General features: G+C 44.7%; 1 protein-coding gene across 1 annotated transcript in view; it reads right to left on the bottom strand.

The window, feature by feature from the left end:
• The window catches only part of SYNPO2L (synaptopodin 2 like), a 37,955-nt gene extending 16,666 nt beyond the window's left edge, over window positions 1-21,289 (bottom strand). Inside the window, exons 1-3 of the mRNA XM_008924326.3 lie at window positions 20,751-21,289; window positions 6,373-6,524; window positions 2,969-3,630 (exon numbers count right to left, since the gene is read on the bottom strand). Of these exons, the coding sequence (XP_008922574.2) occupies window positions 2,969-3,630; window positions 6,373-6,524; window positions 20,751-20,855 (919 nt within the window). The 5' untranslated portion in view covers window positions 20,856-21,289. The remainder of the gene's footprint in view (window positions 1-2,968; window positions 3,631-6,372; window positions 6,525-20,750) is intronic.
• Window positions 21,290-22,934: the final 1,645 nt, after the last annotated feature.

Genomic DNA, 22,934 nt, shown 5'->3' with positions numbered 1-22,934 from the left:
CTTGTGACAATTGTAGTCTGATTCTCCCTGCCACGAGCTCCCACTTTCTGCTAACCTTTTGAAACTGATTCAGATTTTTAATTAGTATTTTCTATCTTGTTATCTCTTCCTTTTCTTCTGCACTGTCCAAGTGGCACATAAATAATTTCAGGAAGGGACATAGTTTTGCCCTGTACAGTGATGACAAACTGAGCCCTAAAGATCCCCAGTTTCCCCAGGGATTAATCACCTCTTTAAAGAGAGAAAGTTACAGTTTTAGTGGGAAGTAAACAAATTTGTACTTTTATTTCTACAGATTAGGCAAAATATTGGCTATTCACAAATATGACTGTTCTGTTAGTTCATTTAAAATAAAGCAAAGAGTCCCTGTTTGCTGGCCATTCTCTTACCCCACTGAGCAGAACACCAGAGTGCATGGTAGACACTGGGTAGTGATGAAGACTGAAGTCCTTTTACTTGTACAACAAGTTCCCCCACATTTGGGTGGTGTGTGGCTTCCCACAGTGCCCCAGTGGTTTGCACCAGCAATGCTCTGAGTGGTTTTTGAGCAGGCATATCTAAGTGATGTGTCCTGTGGAGGGCTCGGATGACGTACACGCTTATCCCATAGGTTGGAAAAAATGAACCAGTACCAATGTGCAAATACAGCATGAACTTTGGAAAGAGAGAGGCCCAAACTTCACTGCAAGGGTGTTGGCTCTCTAAGGACCTCCAAGACACTGTGTCTTTGCTGGGGATGAAAAAGCACAGTTCAGCAGTTGATGACATGCAGGGCATTATACAGTGGCACCAGGAGCTGCTGCCCCCTCTTTCCTGTGCTGATTTTGCTCCACCCCACCCACTACCAAATCCTGATTTTGGGCTGTTGATACTTGCCACCACACTGTGTTCTGCTCATGGAGTCAAATCCTTGCCTAGTATAAATAAGTGAGCTCTACCATGTGCCTCCCATGCCAATGAGTAGCTCCTCTGCAAGCAGCCTCCCCATGGAGCCAGTGCAGGTCAGCAGTCCCACAACCTCTTGTGTTTGTACCTGGGTTTATTCCAGGTATAGGTGTTCCTTAGCTCTGTTCACCATCTAATGAACACCTTTCATATTTCTTCCTTGCTTCCTTCCTTCACAGAGTTACTGGCTCCTGAACCTGACTTTTGTTTTAATGGCTGCTGTGCTCCAGCATGATCAGGATGTAGAGCTGTGCCTTCTCATATACTGCCAAGATCCCTAACCCAAGAAAAGACCAAGTTGGCTGTGTGAATTGCCATCCATGGCAGAGTAACTCTTACATGAGGACACCCATGGCCAAACATAAACCAGAAAGGGAGTGAGCAGTGAGGGAGTAATAAGAGAATAAAATATTATCTCAGTCTGCAGTGCTTCTGGGAACCCTAGCTCTAGCTGGAAATATTATTGCATCACCTCCTGCCATGGGATATTATTTTGCCATCAGAAATGCTCTGAATTAAATACATGGCTTTCCTGAGATCCTTCTGTACTCATGTAGTCTGTGAAAATAAGTCTTGATGTAAAGCAGTTGCTCATCCACTGTTAGAACTATCAGGTGGCAGGGAGCAGCTGAACATGCCTTTCTCAACATTCACCTCATGCCTGTACATTATTCAAAGAGGGAAAAAATAACTTCATCTTCAGGGAGGCTGAAATTGCTACTTTCTTTCTTGTCCTAAGGCAAATGAGTGATAGAGACTAGGAAGAAATACTACAAGGCACCAGGTCGATTACACTGCCTAGCAGGGCCAGACATAAGGGACCCAACTGAGTCTGTCCTCTCAGTGCTGGGCAGAGCAGGAAGACAGTGCCCTGCCTGATGGAAGCACCTAGGTTTGAAAGTTACCTCTATAGGATCCCTTAGGCAGAACAGATAAAAGAATGTTTAGCCCAAGGAAAAGATAAAATAAAGGCTTTATAATCGCTTGGGTCTGGGTAAAAATGTCTAGCATTTGAAGCAGAGAATCAGAAGTTAGAATCCATGTGCTTTATTTCTGATTGAGTCTGGCAATTTTTGTGTCTCTGTTTTCTATTCTGTCCCCCAGCTGAACCACTTTTTTAAAACTTGCTTTTTTTCTAGGCTCAGAGAAGTGTAAATTAGTCAATCATACTACACACTGAGGTACTCATATGAAAATAAGTTTTTGATCACCTTGTTTTTAATATTATTGGATAGATCACAACTGTGAAATCTGGTAATGTCTTGTTCTACCTTCATGTTTGGCATTGAAATACTCCATGTGTAGCAGAAACCAGGAAAGATATTCACAACTAAGGTCACTTCAGGTTTGTCACCCATATACTACACTACATTTTTCAGTACTTTATTCTACATGGAAAGGTCTTGACTATCAGGGCTTGCACTACAAGGAACTGTCTCAAGAGCTGATTTAGCAGCTCCTGCCTATCCTTGCTGGCAACCCTTCTCTGCCAATACCCAGTTCTAGCAGAGTTCACCAGCTGCTGCTGGACATGGACACCCTTGCTGGAGTGAGTGCCTGCAGAGAAAACATCCTCCAAAAGTCGACGGAGACAAGTCCCTCCCTGAGCTCCCTGACAGGGTGAGAGAAGTGAATGACTTACTGACAAGACTCTTTTAGGGCTATGCTGACTGAAAATTATCTCATCAGTCCTTAGTCATATGTAATACTACATGGCTCTGTACCCATGTAGAACTGAGCTGAACAGGGTGCTAGAGCCACAGCTGGTTGCATGGCTGCAGCTTCTATGAGTGACTCCCAGATCCCAGACCCAGACTCTTTCTCTTATCTGTTCATTGGGACCTCTTGGGTGAGGTAGACCCAACTGCAATAGGAAGCCCCAGTCTCTGCAGGTCTGATTTGACTCTGCTTCTTTGCAAGCTAGAGGAGCTAACCCACTTGATATTTGCAGGAATTAGGCTTTTGGAAGGAGATCCAGCATAAGAAAAGGGCATGAGTGAGTGGCAGGGTACAGAGGACTTACTGGCCTGCTTGGCTTTCTCTGTATACGTGGTGGTTAGGTCTTCATCAATCGGATGTTCCACTGGCCCCACCATAGGGATGAGATGGCGTTCCGCTCGGATAGCCTTGGTGGCGTGGGGCAGGAGCATTGCCTCTGGAGAAGGCTCCCGTCCCTCTGTTGATGGTGGCCGCAGCTGTCCCTCGCTGTCTGAGAATGGAGTGTCTGTGCGGCTGCCAGGCAGGCAGACAATCTCCCTCTTGGCCACCCCACTGGAGCTGGGCACCTCTGCTCCCCCCTGCACAGCAGCCTCTGGCATGCTCTCGTAGCCGCTCTGTTCAGACAGGGACACCTCATCCGGAGGTTCATCCGCCTTGCTGGCGGTGCTGTCAGGTGGGGAGCGCGGGCTCTTCTTGCGAGCCCGGCGGTGCTTCTCCTGGGCCACGTTGTCGGCATCGCTGTCCGTCTCCCCATAGTAGGCCTCGCTGTCCGGGGGGGAGGTGAGGCTCTCCAGGTGCCTCTGTGACCTCCGTGGCTGCGAGGGCTGTGTGGTGGCCGGGGCTCCTGCTGGTTCAGAGCTGAGTGACTGTGCTGGGGGGCTGAGCAGGGATGGGGGGGAGAGCACTCGCTGCCCTGGAGAAGGGGAATGCTGGGACCGTGGGCCAGTCTGGTCCCCACCAACCATCCTGTAGGGAGAAGGAAAAGTGGTGAGAGAGGTCTGGTTTGTGGGGCTAAGCGAGAAGGAAACTCTGACATGTGAGAGAGAGCTATGGATCAAAATGCTGTTTCAAGTGTCTTTCAGGTGGTACAGCCACTTGAAGTGTAGACTCCAAGGGCAGACTCATCTCTGGCATCAGCTACGTGCTCTCATCCTGATTTTCTGCTTCACAACTCTGTGGAAATCAGGTGTTAAACACTTGAATATCAGAATGCCCTAAGAGCATAAAATTCTACCAGTCAGCTTAATCAGCTCCCCAGGCATTTCTCCTGGGGATACGAATACCTGTGTAGCAAACATTCCCCAGGACAGTGGGACGTGCCTCTCAGCCTGCCTCTTGTCAGCAAGCTACCACAGGTGCCTCAGCTACCACACTGCACTCCAGCTGCTCCTGCAGCTGGGACTGCACCATGGAGCTGTGTCAGCTCTGCAGATCCTGGCACCCCCAAACTACTTTGGATCAGAGTGGGCTCCAAACAAAGAAGTCAGTGCTGTTTGTTTGCCCTGACCTCTACATGGAAGTAAATAGGCAATACTTTGGATTAAAAGGCCCAAGTGTTTTTTGGGGGTAGGGCTCTAGTATCCTGTGATAGCAGACCACCATGATGTTTGGCCTGCTCACTGTGGGACTGCTTCACAAGTTAGCTACCAGGATTCTGATGACCACATGCAATCATGCCAGCCAGTCCAATCCATAGTGGCATTTGTATAGTGACTTCAAGTCTGTAAGTTATCTGGAAGGATGTCTGGAGTAGGTGCAGGGCAGACTGGGGCAATCAGTCCTATTGCTGACTGCCAGAGGGAAGGAGAACTGGCTGTGCTGACAGGGAAAGAGCCCACTCTGTCTTCCCTCTCCTCAAGAGTGAGTCTTGATTTCAGTGGTAGTTTGACTCTAGACCATAAAGATGGAGCTGGGAACTTCTTCCTTTCCTTGTCAGAGTTGCCAGGGCTTATTAGAGCTATGAAGGAGTCCTAAGTATTTGCCTTCTGAACATGCATACCAGGAAGCCAGGCAGACAGCATTACCTCTCTAAAGCTGTGGAATTCATGACTTGGATCCCAGTTCAAAACTGTGAAAAATTTATATTCATGTCAAATGCAAACCTCTGTCGAAGCTAAGGGTGGGACAATTTCTCTGGCAGTTTATTTTTTTTAATACTATTTGCCATTATGAACTCTCAGTGAGGAGCAAACTCAAAGTTCCACAAGCAATACAGAACAGTCCTTCCTCTTCTTTAAATACTCAATCAAATAACTGAAAAGCATTACTGCTTGTAAGCCAGTTTCTCTTGTTCTGCATTGTCAGATCACAGTATCTCTCCCTCCCTCTTTTTCTGAGATACACATACTCCAGAGTCATCCAGCTACCTCTCCTTTCTGAACAGGATTGATTGGTGTTTTTTTCTGGGAACATAAATATGAAGTGGGAACAGAGATGTGGTCAAGAAAGTGATATGTGATGATTTCTCCACTACTCCAGGTTGCAGCCAACTGGTTATGTTATTTCCAAACCATCCAATGCTGGCTCCCAGAGGGCTGTGAGAAGCCTGCCTTTGTTAATTCAAAGTATGCTGATTTTGCCCCACTGGAATTTGCCCAGGCAACTGTTGGCTGCAGATAGGCTCCGATGGGGTGAGATAAGGCCTTGGCAAGGGACCAGGAGCTATTCTGGACACCTTGTATAGAACTTGTTCATCCCACTTAATCACAGCTAGGGTATAGAGTGAGCACATCAGAAGGCACCAGCGTGTTACCTAAAGCCAAGGGAAACATCCTACATGCTCAGGCTTTCCTTCTCTGAGCACTGCCCACCTCTGCCCCTGCTTTACAGATGTCAGCAACCAGCGTGGCTGTCCCTCCTCACTGCTCACAGTGCTCTGCCTGTTCAGGACTGTAGAAAATCCCATCTCCCAGCCCCCTTCACCAGGGCCTGTTTTTCTGAGGGTGACTTCTGTTTTGGCAGTAGTTTTGGGACTGGGACTTCACACAGCTTTTCTGCCTTCATCTTTATTTGATTATTCATTTACAGCTTAGGCCACATCCAGCATGCACTGAGGCACTAGGTTAACTTAGCACAGGGAGAATGAGGAACGTTACTGGGACCATTTTTATGCTTACATTTGAGCTAATCTCCACTATTCTGCTGAACTAGAGACTGACAGAGATATTTCTTCCCATAAAAGGGGGACTCAGCCACACACCTATAATCTTTGTGGAAGTCAGTTCACAGACTGTTGGACAACTGGCCTGATGTAGTAAATACTTGGGTAATCTTGTTCTGGCTTAATTATTCATTGTATAGTCAAATCCATTTCTACAGAACAGTTATTTACCCAGAATGAACCAGTCTGTTACTTGCTGAGATGAACTGCCCTATGCCATCTTGGGCATAGGAGCCTAAATAGCTCATTATTTCCAGCACAGCCCTCACACTGCAAACATTTCCCTTCAGCCTGAGGGGTGGGGATGCCTGGGGTCAGTTCAGCCCCAGAGCCAGTCACTCTGGAGAGCAGCACAGAGACAGGGCAAAACATTGAGATGGCTGCACGTTAGCCATGGAGAAGTCCTCCTAGTCCTCCCACTTTGCAGTATGGCAAAACCAAAGGCTTCCTGCCTGCCTTCTTTCTGCTAGGTATGGAGAGCTTCTGTGCTGGATGAAGCTGCCCAGCTGTCTGCACTGTCACAGCACTGGTGCTTGGGTGCAGGTTACCTTTTCACACGGATGTTGAGCATGCCGTTGGAAGAATCGATGATCTGCATGGCATTAGCATGGGAAAGGCCAGCACATGACTTCCCATTGATAGATACTATCACATCATTTTCCCACAGGCCTCCACGGCATGCTTTGCTTCTCTTTCGGATCTGGAAAAGCAGGAGAGAGGATAGAGATGAAGGAAAGAACAGCAGCTATTTAGTTCAGTCGTTTGTCTCCTGCTGTCCCTTCTATTGCTCTGTCCCCGATAGGACAAAATAAGGCCTAAGACTGCTTCGTGCCAGGGTGGAGAACTAGTCCTCTTGCAGAGCCCTGGCTGTGGTCTCTGCATTCCCGTTAATTCCAAGAACATCTCTGCTGAGCATAGGCCTGACCTGATCACCAACCCAGTTCAACTTCTTCAGGGCAGATGAAAGACTCAAGAACATCTACATGCTTTTCTCCTCTTGCTCCCTATCTCCTAAGTTGCTTAGAGAGTCTGTATTTCAGAGAGGGAACAGAAACTCTTTCCAGACTATGCCTGTACATGACTGTGTGTCCTTCTGCACAACCCTACTGTGATTCCTCAGTATGATCCCTGGCTCTCATGCAGAGCCCCTGCAGGTACCATCCTCATGGAAGCTGACACTGGGGAGAGATGGTGGCTCTGTCATGAAAGAGGCACTTTCTTCTGTTAAGCATTCCTGTTCCAATGGCTTTGGCCAGTGTATTTCTGGACATCTGCATCAGACCATATGGTGTCCTGTTACACAAGTGTAAACTTGGAATAAATCTGTAGCCTTAACAGGAGTTGTGCAGGATATGCATTGCTATATCTGAGAATGGAGTTGGAGTCTATAGTTCCAGGCTAGTTCCTAGATCTGGCCTCTCATGGCCATCTTACACCAAGTGTTTCCTCTCTCTTTTTTTCTATCATCCATCAGTTAAACTTCTTACCAACACAGCCTAGCCTTTCTGTTAGGTCAAGCAAGCAAGGAAACCAAATGCCCAATCAGCCAAAACCCACAGACCTCTCCCGTATAGGGAAGCAATGGAGATAGTCTTGTAGGACAGTTTAATACCCATAATAGACTGATTTTGCACATAAAAGAATATTCAGGAAAAAATGGATCAGAGGAAGTCAGGGCCAAGGTAGTAATATAGTGGATTTGTAGATGCTTCTCGAAGATTTCTTTGAATCTTGAAGTTAAGTGAGAGACACATCAGTGCAGAGCTGTTTAACAGAGGGTGCAGTGAACGAACTGTGGCAGATCCTGCAGAGAGGCAACACAGCAGGGCACCTTCTTACAGCCTTGTGCTGGAGCAACCAGTCTCAGTTACATTGCCTGCACTTCTATGGCAGCCTTATGAAAGAGAAGTGGATGTGGGAAGATTGCTGCCCTGTCACTGTTCTTGCAGGGGCAGTAGGGGAGCAGGGAAGGAGAGGGCTGGAGCCCTAAGGAGGTCCCATGTCATGGTTGGCTGGGCTCAGGGCCCAGGCCCTCTGCACCCATGGGGTGTGCTTGCACCCAGAACTCGACCCTGCTGGCCCATGTTCAGGCAAGAGCAGCACTCCTCCCAGGTCAGCCTGTCAGCAGGACCGAGAGGTGTTCGGGAAAAAGATGGAAAGAGGAGGGCTATCCTTCAAGTTGTTTTTGTGTTCACTGGCACTTTATCGCTCTGTAGCCTTTCCAGCTTGACCCCAAATTTTGCCTGCATGCTTAAAATAGGGACTGGCTCATCCCAGCTGCCACATCCATCAGCCTCTGTCATTTTAGTCCTTTATCTCCCTCCTTGTTAATATAAGCCTGGAATGAGAATGTGTGGGTCTATAATGAACTACTGCTGAAGAACCACTTTTCTGCTTTTACAATATAAATGCTGCTTCCTGATACTCCCTTGAGGAGCAGCTGTTAACTGAGAAGAGAGAGCAGACACATTTTCCAGTGCTGCCTACTGACATGGCAGCTAAAGAAGAGAGTTAGGAAGTTGAAGAGAGGTTAGAAGGAGTGTCCCCTGGTATTCCCCAAAAGGCCAACTGCTGCTCCATGGCCAAGTGCTTGGTGCTTAGCACTGGATAGGAACATACTTGCTGAGTATGTCTCCCAGTTATGGAGTGAGGAGACTGGGGGTTAAAGGCTGTCAGCAGGTGCTCAGAGCATTAGTCACATCCGATCGTATTCCTCCATGCTCACTGAAACCAACTGGATGTAGGCTGGTGACCAACCAGAGCAGCAGTAGTAAGCTTCCTGTGATCCTCTGGTCCCATAGTATGTGAGAATTTGCAGGCAAGTGTTCAGTATTCCCAGGCAGGGAGGATTAGGCTGTGGTCCCAACACTGCCCGCTGCTGTTTCAGGTACCTTTATATTAGAGCAGGCTGGTGGGACACAAGCAGTCCCATGCAGGCTGAGCATCACAAGCAGGCAAAGCTTTTCTCTCGTTGTTGGTGAGGATTCTGGCTCTGGCTTGGTCTGTGCTCAGATTTTACCAGAGTGACAGAGAGCCCACGTGCTAAAGCAACTATTGGTCCTTCAGTGCTGTTGCAAGAGTCTGCAAACTACCTCTGTAGTCTAGGAAGGACTTCTCCCCGTCTCCATTCCTCTCTGGGAAAACAGGACCAGGTCTCTTTTGGCACAGGAAAAGACCTAGCGAGTCTGAAAATAGCATGTTTCTTCTGGCACAGTCTCCCATAGGTTTATAAACCCTCCCTGGAATTTTTATGAATTTGCTTCCCAGGGTCCGAGGGAAATGAACTATCCACAGCTTAATTTTTATGCCAAATCCCTACCCCACTGATTTGCTAGGGAGGAAGGCAAAGAGGTTAAAGGCAGAGAGGATTGTGCAGGGAGAGAAGGAAGAAAGCTCGTCAAACAGAAAGGACAGGACAGGACTTAATCCACAACCATGACAGCAGGGTGCAGTGTGCCGGAGGCTGCAGAGCCTCTGGACAGAGACCAGGACATGCCTGCCAGATTTTATATGCCTGCCAGCCCAGTGCTGTGGAGACTGTAATGACAACCCATAACCTGCACACCTTGCTTACAGCAAGGGCAGCACTGAGCTTTTGAGGGTCCAGGACAGGGTGGCTGCCTAGTCCAAAAGCCAGGCTCGCTGCCCATCCTGAAGGTCAGTTTGCCCTCAGCCTTGAGTCACTTGCTCCCCATATCTAAAAGAGGCCCTCTCCTGGGCACCCAGTGAGCCACATGAAGTGTCACTAACAGGGAGCTTCTGCTTAGGTTGTAGACATGTTGGAAGGTGTCACCAGACAGCTGTTCTAAAGATATGGGAAAGGCTGGAAAAAGTGGTATTTCAAAGAGAAAACCTCTCTGCTTCCTGTAGCAGATATCTGGAGAGCTTTCTTGTGCACATGAGAGGCTGATGGACTCTGACAAGTGGTCAGGGCTGGCCCCAGACCTGGCCCTGGGGGATTGCACTGTCTGACCTTCTAGCACATACTGGCGAGGACTGATCTCTCCTTTTTATGAGGAGCCCCACAAATTCTGTGAGCCTCTTGTTAACTAACTCTGTTACACTTTCCACTCTGTGCCTCAGTAGACACACTCTCCCATGGCATACCTTGACTAATTGGAGGAATGTCCTGTTATGATATCAGATGGATTTAGGAAATCCTAATTTCAGAGTCTTACTGATTTATGCTACTGGAAATACAAATCAGTGTGAAAAACTGGAACAGATTTACTCAAAAAATTGTCTGTCTCCCCGCCCTCTCAGCAGGAGTTCTGTAGTAACAAAAGAGCCCTTGGCAGAGAGGTTTGGGTGTCTGCAGCACCCAGATACACACACATACATGTGCATGTTTTTTTTTTTTTACCTGCTTCCTCTCATTGATCATGTGCAATCAGACAGAAGGAGAAGGACAGAAACAATTGAGGGGAAAAAAGAAAAAGAGTGAAGGTGACAACTGAGGAGGAAAGGAATAAAAAAAAATATTAAAGGGAAGACCAGTGCTAGGAGAGGTCAGGAAGGCCAGGGTTGGGATCAGGCTTTAACAGTACAGTACAAGTTTCCTTGTACAGCCCTGGGGAGACAAAAGGACATGCTGACTATTGGACGTGTCTTGGGGAATTCAGCCTAGCTTTCAGGAACAGAATGCAAGAGGAGGGGTCAGATCCAACTTGGCAGCATCTGTCCTTCAGTAGGGACTATATTTAGATAGTGGTATGTGGGGGCTGAACACACGCTGGTATGCTAAGAATAGACTAATCCTGATAGTAACTCGGTGGCTTCACATCTTGCCCGAGTACAGCCCAGGGAACCTGTCTTGAAACTTTGCAACCACCTTCCCTGCCAGCCAGCACTGCTTCTTCATAGGAAAATAAGCTATGGGTAAATAGAAGTGGTTTGCAGTGCCTTTCAGAAAATAACCTGTAATAGGTTCATGGCATCTTTCCCCTTACCTCCCCAAGGCACCTCTCACCTCCTCTCATTGTGGTAGAAGACAAATTACATTATCAGTCTTCCCTCTAATCTAAAATCTTTCCAGCAGCAACCTAGCAAAATCACTTCACGTCAGAGTTGTATACTGAATACAATTTGTCTTCCCATCCAGTACCCTTCCAATCTCTGGTTGCATCTCTTAACACACAGCTTCCCCCTTCCCCCACCAGCTATAATGCCATGGGGTCCAACGCTCCATGGCAACGTGGCAGTACTTAAATTTCGTTCTGAGCCTTTTGCAAAATGCAATCCTGTCACAGGGTTCACGTGGAGAGTAAAGGACTGCCTTGTTGTGGATAAAGCATTACCAAAATGTAGGAGACCATTTGGGTCTCCTCCTCCTAGAACTTCCTGCTCAGCTGAACCACAAACGCAGCAGTTGTTAGATGTAAAAGCAGAAACAAACACCCTCTGTCTCTTCTTCTTTCTTAACATCTGTGTTGACATCTTTTTGGTTACTGGAACAGTTTGTTTTGCCTCCAAGACCAGGGTCTAATTTTTACTTGTGCAAGAAAAGATACCCCTGTGGCAAAAGTGGGTAGATCACTAGAGGAGTGTTCAGGAGACCTGGATGATTTTTTGAGTGACCTTGGAGAAAGACTGTGAATAATAAATGGCAGGAGCCTGAAAATCAGGATGTTTTTCAACAGTCTGTCTTTATCTGAGCTGCCCACCTGAACACAGAGGTCCACTAAGATACTTCTTCTATGCCTTGTCTATTAAGTAGTAAATAACATCACATCCTCCTGGCAATGCCATATTTTTATTGGAAGCTATTTTACAGGAGAATATTTACTCTAATCCATTATGATTACATTTATTTACTTAGTTCATTAACTTCCCAATGAAACTCTGTATTCCTTTTTAAGAGGTGACACTGGATGACTTGTCTCTTCGTAAAGTAGGTCTGGTGTCTCAGCAGACCTTCACAGGGCATCCATGGTGAAGCTTAATTAGGGAGTCTTTATATAGAGAAAGAGGGAACTCATACTTTGTGGGATGAACACAGCAATGGAGAGTGGTGAAAGAAGATATCTTGAGTGGGAGGACAGACTTGGTGACTTTAGTGATGAGAGTTGGTAGTGGCAGAGGATGCTGGTGCTGGCCAATCAACTGAGTACATAGCAGACTACTCTAATATGTTACTGCCTAGAGTGTACCGGTGGGGGGGATATTGCTATGAAGGAAAGGGAGAACAACTTCTTAGATGCCCTAGACTTAATTCTGATTTATACCAGGGTATACAAGGTGATATAAAACAAAAGCAAGCAATCAGAGGTTGTTGGTTTTCTTTCTCTGTTGGTTTTCTCTCACTGAAACCAGTTGCCTTTAAAAGAACATTTTGTTGTGATAATACAAAGGGAGGAAGAGAAAAACAATCCACCTTCTTTGCCTAAGCAAGATGTTTAGCACAGGTTTCATTGCTAGGAGCAAGTTTCTAGCCAGAGGTGGCTGCAGGTAAATGAAGAAAGGCTTTATCTCCATAGCTTTTTGTTACTTGATGGAAGATTAGCTGAAAAGTGAGCGAAGTATAATACCGATGACAAAGAATAATGCCACATGTACTAGAATAGATACTAAAAATACTTGACAAACATTTTACCCTCAACAGAGTAAACAGCAGGATATCATTGTTTTTTCTATGAAGCAAGGATTCAAAAGGAACAGATATATTTGTCAAAAGCAAGAGTACTAGATCCCACATCTAGCTGCTGTGAGAAGAGCAACTGAGTGTTCAGAAAAAACATGCTTATACATGTCCCATGTAGGTCCTTTTTCTAGAGGCTCAGCCTGGCTCCTTTAGACATAAAAGATTTTAGAATCAAAACCTAAGGGAATTGGAGCTCCTAAGCAAATCTAGCCACCAAAATGTCTCTTTACGGGTACAGAACTGGGCACTGAACTGGGCTGAAAGGAGTGGAAGAGTCTTGAACACAGACCAGTTATCCAGAGATATGTCTTCAGTCCTCCAGGATAAAGTGTTTTCAACCTTAGCCCTGCATGCTGATACTGTGCTCCAAAGGGCAGTGAGCATACGTAAACTGAATAAAAAGCTTTCTCAAAACAGAGGACTCTTTCAGCTGCTACTAATTGTTGAATAGCAGCAGTCTTAAGTATAATATGCCTCCACAGTATTTGTGCTGAGAGAGGGCAAATTAGAAGACGACAACATACCTACTATTATATTGATAGGATGAGGATCACTTATGTTTGCAAAAAAATGTTGGACACAGCATTCATAATATTGCAAGTGTGGGTTACTGCACCAAAACACAGCAGTCGCTAACCCAAAGAGAGCCTCTCAGCAACAGTCTGAGGAGGATAAGCACCGTTGTTCTGCAGCAGCAAGGACAGGATCAGCCACAGGCATGGATTACAGAAGTACCCCATTCACCTGAAGGATCCAGGGCACTTTGGTACAGAGACTTTCCTGTGCCTTGGGGCATCTTTGTAGTCGTCTCGTAGGTATGAATGTACATCAAAAGCCAGGCTCAGCCTCCACAGATGTATTCAGTACTTCTAACCAGTTGCAGGCTGACCAATGCCAGCAAATAAACCTGAGCTCTGGACCACAACTGACTGTAGCATTGTTGAAATGATCCTTGGCACACCTTTGGCTCAGACCAGCTAATGCTGTCCAGAACAATTCCCAGGCATAGTCTAGGAGCTAGAACAGATAATTCCCAGAGTCATTGCCTGTGGGCATGCAGCCATCTTATTTGGGAGAACAGAAAAAGTTAATTGCTGGGCTTTGCTACACTCTGTAGAAGCTGGCAAAAGTGCCAGAGAATGGTCCCAGGTGCATTTAATGCAGCAGGTATCGATGTAGCATGTATGGTTTCACTGCAACCTCTGATAAGTGTCAAGAAATTCTTCCATTATGCCTGCATCCTTATGGACAAATAGAATGTAAAGATGACACTGGCCGGGCCCTTTACTTCTGCAAGGAAGAGCGGAAGAGCTTTTCTACCAGGGCCCTTCACACAGAAGTCTTAGACCTCTGGTGGAAGCAAAAAGCATGGAGCAGCCCAGCTGTGGTCACATGGCAGAAAAGAACCCATTTAGGACAGTAATGTATGAAAGACCAGAGGCCAACATCACATTTGTCATTGGCACGATTGCCTCGTGGCCTTTCAAAGGGAGGTAGGAACCAAAAAAAAGAATAAACACGGAGTGAAGTGTTTTGGGCAGTGAGAAAGGAATAGTTAACAAATGATTAAAGATTATCTGGGAGTAAACACAGAGCATAAATCAAGATTCTAAGAGTTAGAGGAAAGGGTATAATCACCAATGCAGTCCATCCACACAGTCTGTTCTCTGTACTTGTTTCAAGAGGGAGTTCCCATGAAAGGCTGCTTCCCTTGAAGGTAGCTCCAAGCCACGGTGAGGCACAAGGAACTGTGAACTAAATCAGTAGCAGATACAATCAGCAATGGTCATTTGCAACCATGATAACATGGCTTTCTGTTTAGGCCACCTTCTGATCATTGTCCTGGAGGTCCTACCCCTCCATCTTTGCTGAAAAGAAGTAGAACTCCCCTTCCAAACTTTCCACCTTGCTCACTGCTGTCCCAGCACTGTACAGAGCTTGCAGCTTCTCCACCAGACAGCAGCCCTGGAGCCCCCCACATTTTCCTGGCAGGCAGTGACTTGCTGGTCCCAGCTGCTGCTTGGAAAGTTCCACGGGCGCTGCAGCATGCGCTGCCTCTCTAGCAGCCAAGGGTAACACCTGCCTAAGTGCCGACAGGCCATAAAACATGTTCAGGAGCGCTCCCAATGCAGCTTGAGGCACTCCTTCCACAGTGCTGGCAGGCAGATTCAGCCCTCCAAAATCAGCATTAGTGACTGCTATAGCTGCCACCAGTGATGTTTTAGATGTGACAGTAAACATTTGTGAAAACATAAATAACGGCCTGCCCACTGAAAAGGGGAGAGGAAGAGAAGGTGCTTGCAAATCGGGAAGCGACCAGACCTATTTGAATTAGAGCTGGCACCTCCAGCAGGAATAAGGTCACATGAGCAAAGGTGAATAGGACAGAACAGCTAGGCTTTGGGTCACAGGGACCAGTGACATGGCATACAGGCAGTAAGGCCACCTGGCAGAGCAGACAGTAGAAACAGTGAATTATCATCAGACAAACATACAGGAGAAAGTGGAGATATGTGAGAAAGAGGTAAAAAGGAGGTTATGATGAACTGCTCTTAAACAACAAAACAATTTTTGGTTTTAGAACCTATACAATTCTGTGTCACTGCTTCCCCTAACAATTCACTCCATTGCTGCAGAGTATTTGTACAGAATAGCCAACTGAAAGAAGTCTCTTGAGTTATCAGGGCTAATCAATCCCACGTTGTTTTCAGAGGCCATATTGTTTACTCCAGATTCATAAACTGATTCAAAAGGTTTTCAGTTCTTTTTCTAGATTAGAAAGTCATTGCTGAACATCCCTGGTTAGTTGTTTGTGCACATTTGATTGGTGACAATGATGTCACCTATATTTGAATAGTGATGCTGGTATTTGCTCAATATCCACTTGTAGAGAGCAATCATATCTTTCAACATTTTGCTACGTGAAAGAAGCCTTCTCTCCTCCCCTCCTTCTCTACAGCTGCTCTACCTTACATTCATTTTACTTGAAAGTGGCTGACTCTGTAAGTATGGTACTTCCAATTAATTCCTCTTTGTGCATTAGAAAGTAACATCAACGTCTTCCTATCTCAGTCAGACAAGGCTGCCTGAGGCTCATTTGTTTATGTTTACCTTTTTTTCAGAGATTCATCATTTTGCTGGCTCATTATTAGTGATGCACTAATATGCCCAGGTCCTTTGCCTCTACTATCAGTACCTGCTGGAAAGACTCCAGTTTCCTCTATGTTACTTGTGCTGGAGGTGTGCGTGCCTTCCTTGCTTTGTATTGCAAGTAACTGCATTTCCCCCTCACTGAATAAATCTTGTTTTGTAGCAGGATCCCTAAAGGCAGGTTTGCATGCACTTGCATCATCCTAAAGCTGCCCCGTTTATCTTTGTAAAAATTATTTCCATAGTATAGCTTCATGTTAGATTTCTGCTTTGGTTAATTCCAGGCTTAGTGCTTACAATTTTCTCAGACAAGGTATTTTAAATTTTGTTTTGTTTCAAGTGCATTTGATGCACATATCCTTACTGCAGAGAAATCCTCCAGGAACCCGATGGTATTGTTCTCTCTTACTATCTTTTCAGAATGGGTGAACCTTCTTGCCATTTATAGTTACATCTCAGGATCTGGTACTTACGCTCAGCCTTTCTAAAACAAAAATCTTACCATCTATGGATCCTTTTTGCTTCTTGTATTTGTGTTTGTTTTCTTTCTTTCCTGATGACTTTTTCTGGTTAAAGATTTCCTGTGTTATGTTGCCATGTGCACCCCAACTACTGAGCTATACCAAATCAGCTTTATTGTGGTGAGGGGTAGTGTAAAATCCCACTATGTTTCATCTGCTTCATTAGGTAAGAGTTAAAAGATTCATTAGGAATCACAATAACCCAGTATGAATCCTCAGTAGTTCAACTGATTTAACTTAAAAGAACACTGCTGTAACTAAGACCAAAATGGAGATTTCCTTTGCTTTTTGTATTCTTAGCCTTTATTTCACCCTTTATTTTGTTTCTCTAGTTCTCAATATTCCAATCCTTTCTAATTTCTGCAGAATGATTCATATCTTCTATTGATGTTTGATTGTGCTGTGTATCTGCCTACTGAGCATAACAATGCCTGCTTTTCTTTCAGCTTACTTATTACTGAGTTGATATTTTAACACAACCCTCATTTAAAAATCATCTATCCTTTCTCACTGAGGGCTCCTCAGACACTTACGAATTTTCTTTTGTTTCTTCTTTTGTCTTACCCCTACTCTGACAGTATCTGTTTTAATGAGACTGAATTGTTAATGGTACCCCTTTTATATACACATCAGTAGTATGGTAGCCTTCGGATTCACATTAGACATTTTTGGCACCTGAACACTGCAAATGATTGTTTAAGTGGAAAAAAATAGTCAGTATGTGTTTCTGTAGGCAAGTTTAAGATGAAAGGAATAGCCATTTGCAGTTACAGATCTGGAAACATATAATCAGTTGGTGTTAAGACTAGCATTTCAGTCTTGCCTGTGTTATTTAAATTTTAGCTTTTTCCTCAATATTCACTGGGCAGTGCTGGAAGAAGCAATGTTCTGATCCCAAAGGAGGCACAGCTGGTTTGGCTCTGTAAGTTTATTTGAACACAAAGCTAGTTATCATAGAATCATGAAATGGCTTGGGTTGGAAGGGACCTTAAAGATCATCTCATTCCAACCCGCTGCCATGGGGGGGGCACCTTCCACTAGACCAGGGTGCTCAGCACCCCATCCATCCTGACCTTGAACACTTCCAGGGATAGGGCATTCACAGCTTCTCTGAGGAACCTGTTACAGTGCCTCACCAACCTCTGAGTAAAGAATGTCTTCCTAACACCTAATCTAAATCTTTCCTCTTTTATTTTAAAATCATTCCCCCTTGTCTTATCACTGTCTACCTGTATAAAAAGTAGCTCTCCCTCTTTTTTATAAGTGTGCTCTAGGTACTGGAAGGCCGCACTGAGGTCTTTCCAGAGCCTTCTCTTCTCCAGGCTGAACAACCCAAACTCTCCTAGCCTGTCTTCATAGCAGAGGTGCTCCATCCCTCAGATAATTTTTGAGATGCTGCACTCTAGACCCTAACAGATCCATGTCTTTCCTGCACTGAGGATATGCAGTGCTCCAGGTGAGGTCTCATGAAGGAAGAGGGGCAGAATCACCTCCCTCCACCTGCTGACCACTCCTCTTTAGATGGAGCTCGGGGTGCTGTTGGCCTTCTAGGCTGCCAGCGCACACTGTTGGCTCATGTAGTTAGTTATGTGTGACCCAAGAGGCTTTCCACAAGGTGTATAATTCCAGCATCTTGTTCTAGGTGTGTCCCTGAACCCAATACTCACAGGGAGTTGCTGGATGGCACAGAAGCTCTCTGGTAGCTGGATCCAGCATGTGAAGATACAGCTGCTTTTCTATCCCTTTGTGTTAGATAGACTGAGGTATAGAATTGATCCCTTGCTTGGAGAAACAGTTTAAACTACAGCTATGTATCCTTTCAGTCCATAGAAAAGTGGGTTCACACCCCACTTCCAACATGTTCATGTACTTTATTTAGTTGCAGCCAATTGAATGCTTTGCTAGAAAAGATGGTTTAAAATGCATATGCCCACTGTACATTTTGAGGTAGCTGCAATTTGAAAAAAGCCAATAATTTAAGCCATCATTGTGAACAGCTTATGAGAGAACAACCAATTAGAGGCCCACCAATGTATTTGAAAAAACAAAAAAAAGGGAAAAAAAAAAAGAAAGCATACAGCAGACGCAAAAATATCAGGAGAACAAAAAAAAGGTACCAAGTACAGCAATTAGTGACTAATCTTATAGTAATTTCCATATAGAAAAGCAATAAGAAGATGCTGATGTGAACTTTAGAAGAAATAAAGGCAAGAAGCCTGTGTGACTGTGTAAATTGATCATGTAAGTGAGGAATTGTGCAGGGCTTTGTAATACAATAAGAGCAACTCAAGCAGGAAATCCCACTTTGTGCAACATTTAGTCTTTGGAAGGCCTGGCTGCTTCATGTTATCAAATCTTCATTAGTAAACCACTTAGGGGGACAAGTGAGGTAGTAGCTGTTCACAAACGATTTTCTGTTTCTGTGTAGGGTAAACCACTAGGACTGTCAATTCTTAGATACTTCACAGGGCACGCTGACAACTACCTGGGGGAAAGAATTACCCTCTGCATTGCATTACTCAAAAATTAGATGCATTGGAGAAGTTTGCAAGTTTCTCTGAAATCTTGCAGGAAACACAAAGGAAAGAGGAAGCAGGACATAGAGTGACTCTTAACCTAGTCTGGTCTAGCAATTCCACTGTCTCTACATAACTACAATGTATATCATTTATATATAACTTATTTGTTATACTTAATTGATTAATTTCCCAAATTAGCTTTTTATTGCTTATTCATCCAGAAAGGTATACTAAGCATCCAAGGGTAAGCATCTTTCCCTAGCATTACTACTATGACTTTTCTAGCCTAGAAGTTGAAACTGTCTAAACTGACAGCACTGGAATCCCTGGTTCACCATCTGTATCCACTCAGTTATCTCCTGGCACCCATCAGCTATTCATGTCTGTATGTTCTATCACATGACTCCTGGTGGTTTATTCTCTTCTAAGCAGTTTACATTCAGGCCTGACCTTACTGGGCTTCTGGTAAGTTTTTACAAATCCTTTCTTTAGAGACTGTTTAAATGGAGTTGCCTTTAAGACAGTAACCTGTGGTCACCTGGATGCCATTAAACTCTGGGCAATAATAGACAAAAATGACAATTATAAAATCAAACTCCTTATGTATACATTGAGCTTCAAATGGATTTGTATCAGTTATATTTTCCATAATTACTTTTAATGCAATACCCAAGTATTGTAAAACTATATATACATATTTGTATCGCTAGACTTAAAATACAACACCCAGTTCTGGGTTAGAGCTGCTTCTAGTTAATACCTTCCTGCTACTAATCCTTGAGCAATATTCCGTTCACCTTAAGGTGCAACACAGCCTGGGTAATGGCTAGTTCTTGATACTGTTCAATCCCTCCTGACACTTCAATCCCTCTTTATAGACACTTAGAATCTCCTCCCTCTTCAGTCCCAGTTTCTTGTCTACTGAGGAAAAAACAGGAGTCAAAATAATCTTAGACCCTACAGAGTTTATGTGGCCACTGAAAATCACATTTTCCTGACAACCACTGATGCCAGACACCTGTTTCAAGGATACTGATTCTTTCTTTTCAGCACCTGAATCTCTATGAGTATGTGCAGAAATTGCTTTTCTGGAGAAAAATCATCTTTCGCTATTTAAGAAACATTCACTTTGGGGCCAAGCTATGGGATTCCAAACAATTTGGCAGAAGTTACAGACAAACAGTCTGTGATCTGGGGTGAGCCAAATGACACAGAATGTTTCATTTCAAAATTCTCTGTCAGAGACATGGTCTGCTTAAGGAAACAGAAGGAGCTGGGCATAACATTTTTTCATTCCTGCTGCTGGGTGCCTTCCAGGGAGACATCCCAACATACCATTGTGTTAAGGCTAATGCAGCTGTCAGGACCTTAATAAAGAGAACCATTTTTTCCTAATTTTTAGGCTATTCAGTAGTCTTTATGAAAAGAGAACAGTAACAGATGTTTATCAAAAGGAGTGCAAATCAAGGTTCATGTTTATTCCTTTTTTATTATTTCATCTCCCATCCAAACAATGGTTTTCCTTTAATTCTTCAAATGGTACCAATATTTGCTGCGTAGAGCATCAAAAATATTCACTTCAGACAGTATTGAGAAACTTTCACCAACAGAAGAGACACTAAGAAATGTGCATCTATTCTGAAAGCTGGAATATAGTAATTAAGCATTAGGGACAGCTGAATTACAAATACGGCTTTGCTGCTTCAATTTAGATTATGTTTTCCTTGGTTGGATGTCTTACACAAGCATTGACGCTGCCATATTTGAGCCCTTTTCCCTGCACTGGCCCTGTGGTTACAGCTCTGCTGACAACTAGGGAGAGACATACAGATTATAAAGTGTCTGAGCTGTACAGACCTGCACTGAGGCAGGTCTTCACCTGACAGTTGTCTCTACCTCAACAGCCTCTATTTCAGGACACGCATCCCACCCTACACCCTGCTTGACCACACCACCCAAGTTTTCCTTCTAAGATCTGCTGCCATAGTAAGGAGTTCCTGCATTCCTTAACAGTAGTGAAAGATGCCCGACTCAGTAGGGATATATGAGTTCAGCAGAACAACTCTGCGCTCACGGTTCACATCTCAAGGTCCTACCTTTGACACTTGAAGGGGTCTTTTCTGCTCTGAACCCCCTTGCAGGCGGAAGCCCCAGGGGGCACCTCCAGACAGAGTGATGAGCATTTCTTCTTCAGCTCCCATGATTTCTATGCTTTAGATATTTTTCTCTTCCCAACTTCAAAACAGATTCCAGTTCTTAACAGGCAGTATCTTCTATTCCCATCTTCACAATTCACAACACCACTCTCCAGTCCCCCAAAAGGCCCTCTGCTCACTTTCTCCCTGAAGTTCACACACACACAAGACAGTTGAGACTGTCAAGCCCAGCCTTCACTGCTCTTCTGGACTCTCAGCTGCTGCTCTGCCTATGATTAGACATTTGATTCTGCTCTTGGTAAGGGGCCAGAGTTGTCCTACACACGTGTCATGTCAATCTCACCCTCTGTGCCCCCCCGCATACACGATGGATCTCTCACAGGAGGGTGGCTGAAAATAGCACACCTCCTGTCTCTCCAGAGCTTTGTTTGACACTTTTAAAGCTGGAAGTAAAACTTAAAAATTAAAAAGCATTTCAGCAATAATTTTATTTCTACTTCTCATTCCAAATGTAAACCCTAGAGTCATCCTGTACTCAGGATTCATTAGTGTGAGTTTCAGGCAAGGACATGTCACAGGCACAAACTTGTCCAAGATCAGGTGATAGCACCTGACCCTATGAAATCAAACAAAACCAGCTTGCAAGTGATACGCTCTCCACTTGTTTGCTCCATGCAGCTGGTGTTACTAACTACACAGTAGCACTATGTGCCTGCCCTGAAAGCCTCAGGCAGACTATAGATGTACTGTGCTCCCTCTGCAGCTTGTTGCTCCCTGACATCCCTTACATCCACTCATAATATTAGACACTGGGACAAGTATAGCTGGGATTAGCTACACAGACAGGATTCAAACAGTTCTCTGCAGGGCACTGTTTACATAGACTCCACGGCCAAGAGAACGGCTTTGCATCCAGATAGTAGAATAGTTTGGGTTGGAAGGAACCTTTAAAGATCATCTAGTCCAACCCCCCTCTAATGAGCAGGGACATTTTTCAACTAGATCATGTTGCTCAGAGCCCCATCCAATAGCTTGAGTGTTTCCAGGGATGGGGCATCTGCCACTTCTCTGGGCAACCTGCCCCAGTGTTTCACCACCCTCATCGCAAAAGATTTCTTCCTTATATCTAGTCTAAATCTACCCTCTTTTAGTTTAAAACCATTACCCTTTTTCCTATCACTACAAGCCCTACTGAAAAGAAGTCTGTCTCCATCTTTTTTATGAGCCTGCTTAAAGTATTGAAAGGCCACAATAAGGTCTCCTCAGAGCTTTCTTCAGGCTGAACAAGCCCAGTTCCCTCAGCCTTTCTTAACAGGAGAGGCCTTCACCCCTCTGATCATTTCATGGCCTTCCTCTGGACCTGCTCCAATGGGTTTATGTGTTTTCTGTGCTGAGAACCCCAGAGCTGGACTCAGGACTCCAAGTGGGGTTTTATTAGAGTTGAGAAGAGTCCTTCAGTGATTTTTCTTTTGGATCATGACAGACAAGACCTCCTGGCTATCCCAAACCAGGGAGTTATAGAAGAATTAAAATCCATGTTCCCCCTTTGCTACAAGGCTTTAAGCATAATTTTCTGTTAGGATCCTGAGGACTAGTTTAGCCCTTCCTTGTTCTGCAAGTGCTCACCTCTCAGTGACTAATATATATTTTACAGATATCTGTGATGCCCTAACATGCAGAGGATGTAGTTTTGCTGTGACACCATTACTTGGTTGACTATTCCATTGCCAGTACTACCACACTTCTCATTCAGTGCCATTGCATGGTGCTGGTGGGCACACACCAACACAATCATAGGACACTAAGATCATCAAGGTTGGAAGAGACATTTAACATCATCAAGTCCAATCATCAACCCGACACTTCCACTGTAAACTCTAAACCACTAAATCCCATCACCCAGTGCCAGATCCAGATGCCTTTTAAGCACCTCCAGGGATGATGACTCCACCACCTCTGTGGGCAATCTATTCCAATGCCTGAGCACCCTAACAGTGAAAAAAAAATTCTAATATTTAATCTGAATTTCCCCTGTCTCAGCTTTAGGCCATTTCCTCTAATCCTTTCACTGCAGGCATGGTAGAAAAGACCAGTCCCCATCTCACTACAACCTCCTTTCAGGTA

The sequence above is a fragment of the Manacus vitellinus genome, unplaced genomic scaffold, assembly GCF_001715985.3.
Source record: "Manacus vitellinus isolate BGI_N305 unplaced genomic scaffold, ASM171598v3 scaffold_15_pilon, whole genome shotgun sequence".
Taxonomy (NCBI): domain Eukaryota; kingdom Metazoa; phylum Chordata; class Aves; order Passeriformes; family Pipridae; genus Manacus; species Manacus vitellinus.
The sequence above is the reverse complement of the archived record's forward strand: the minus strand, read 5'-3'. Positions and strand labels throughout refer to the sequence as shown.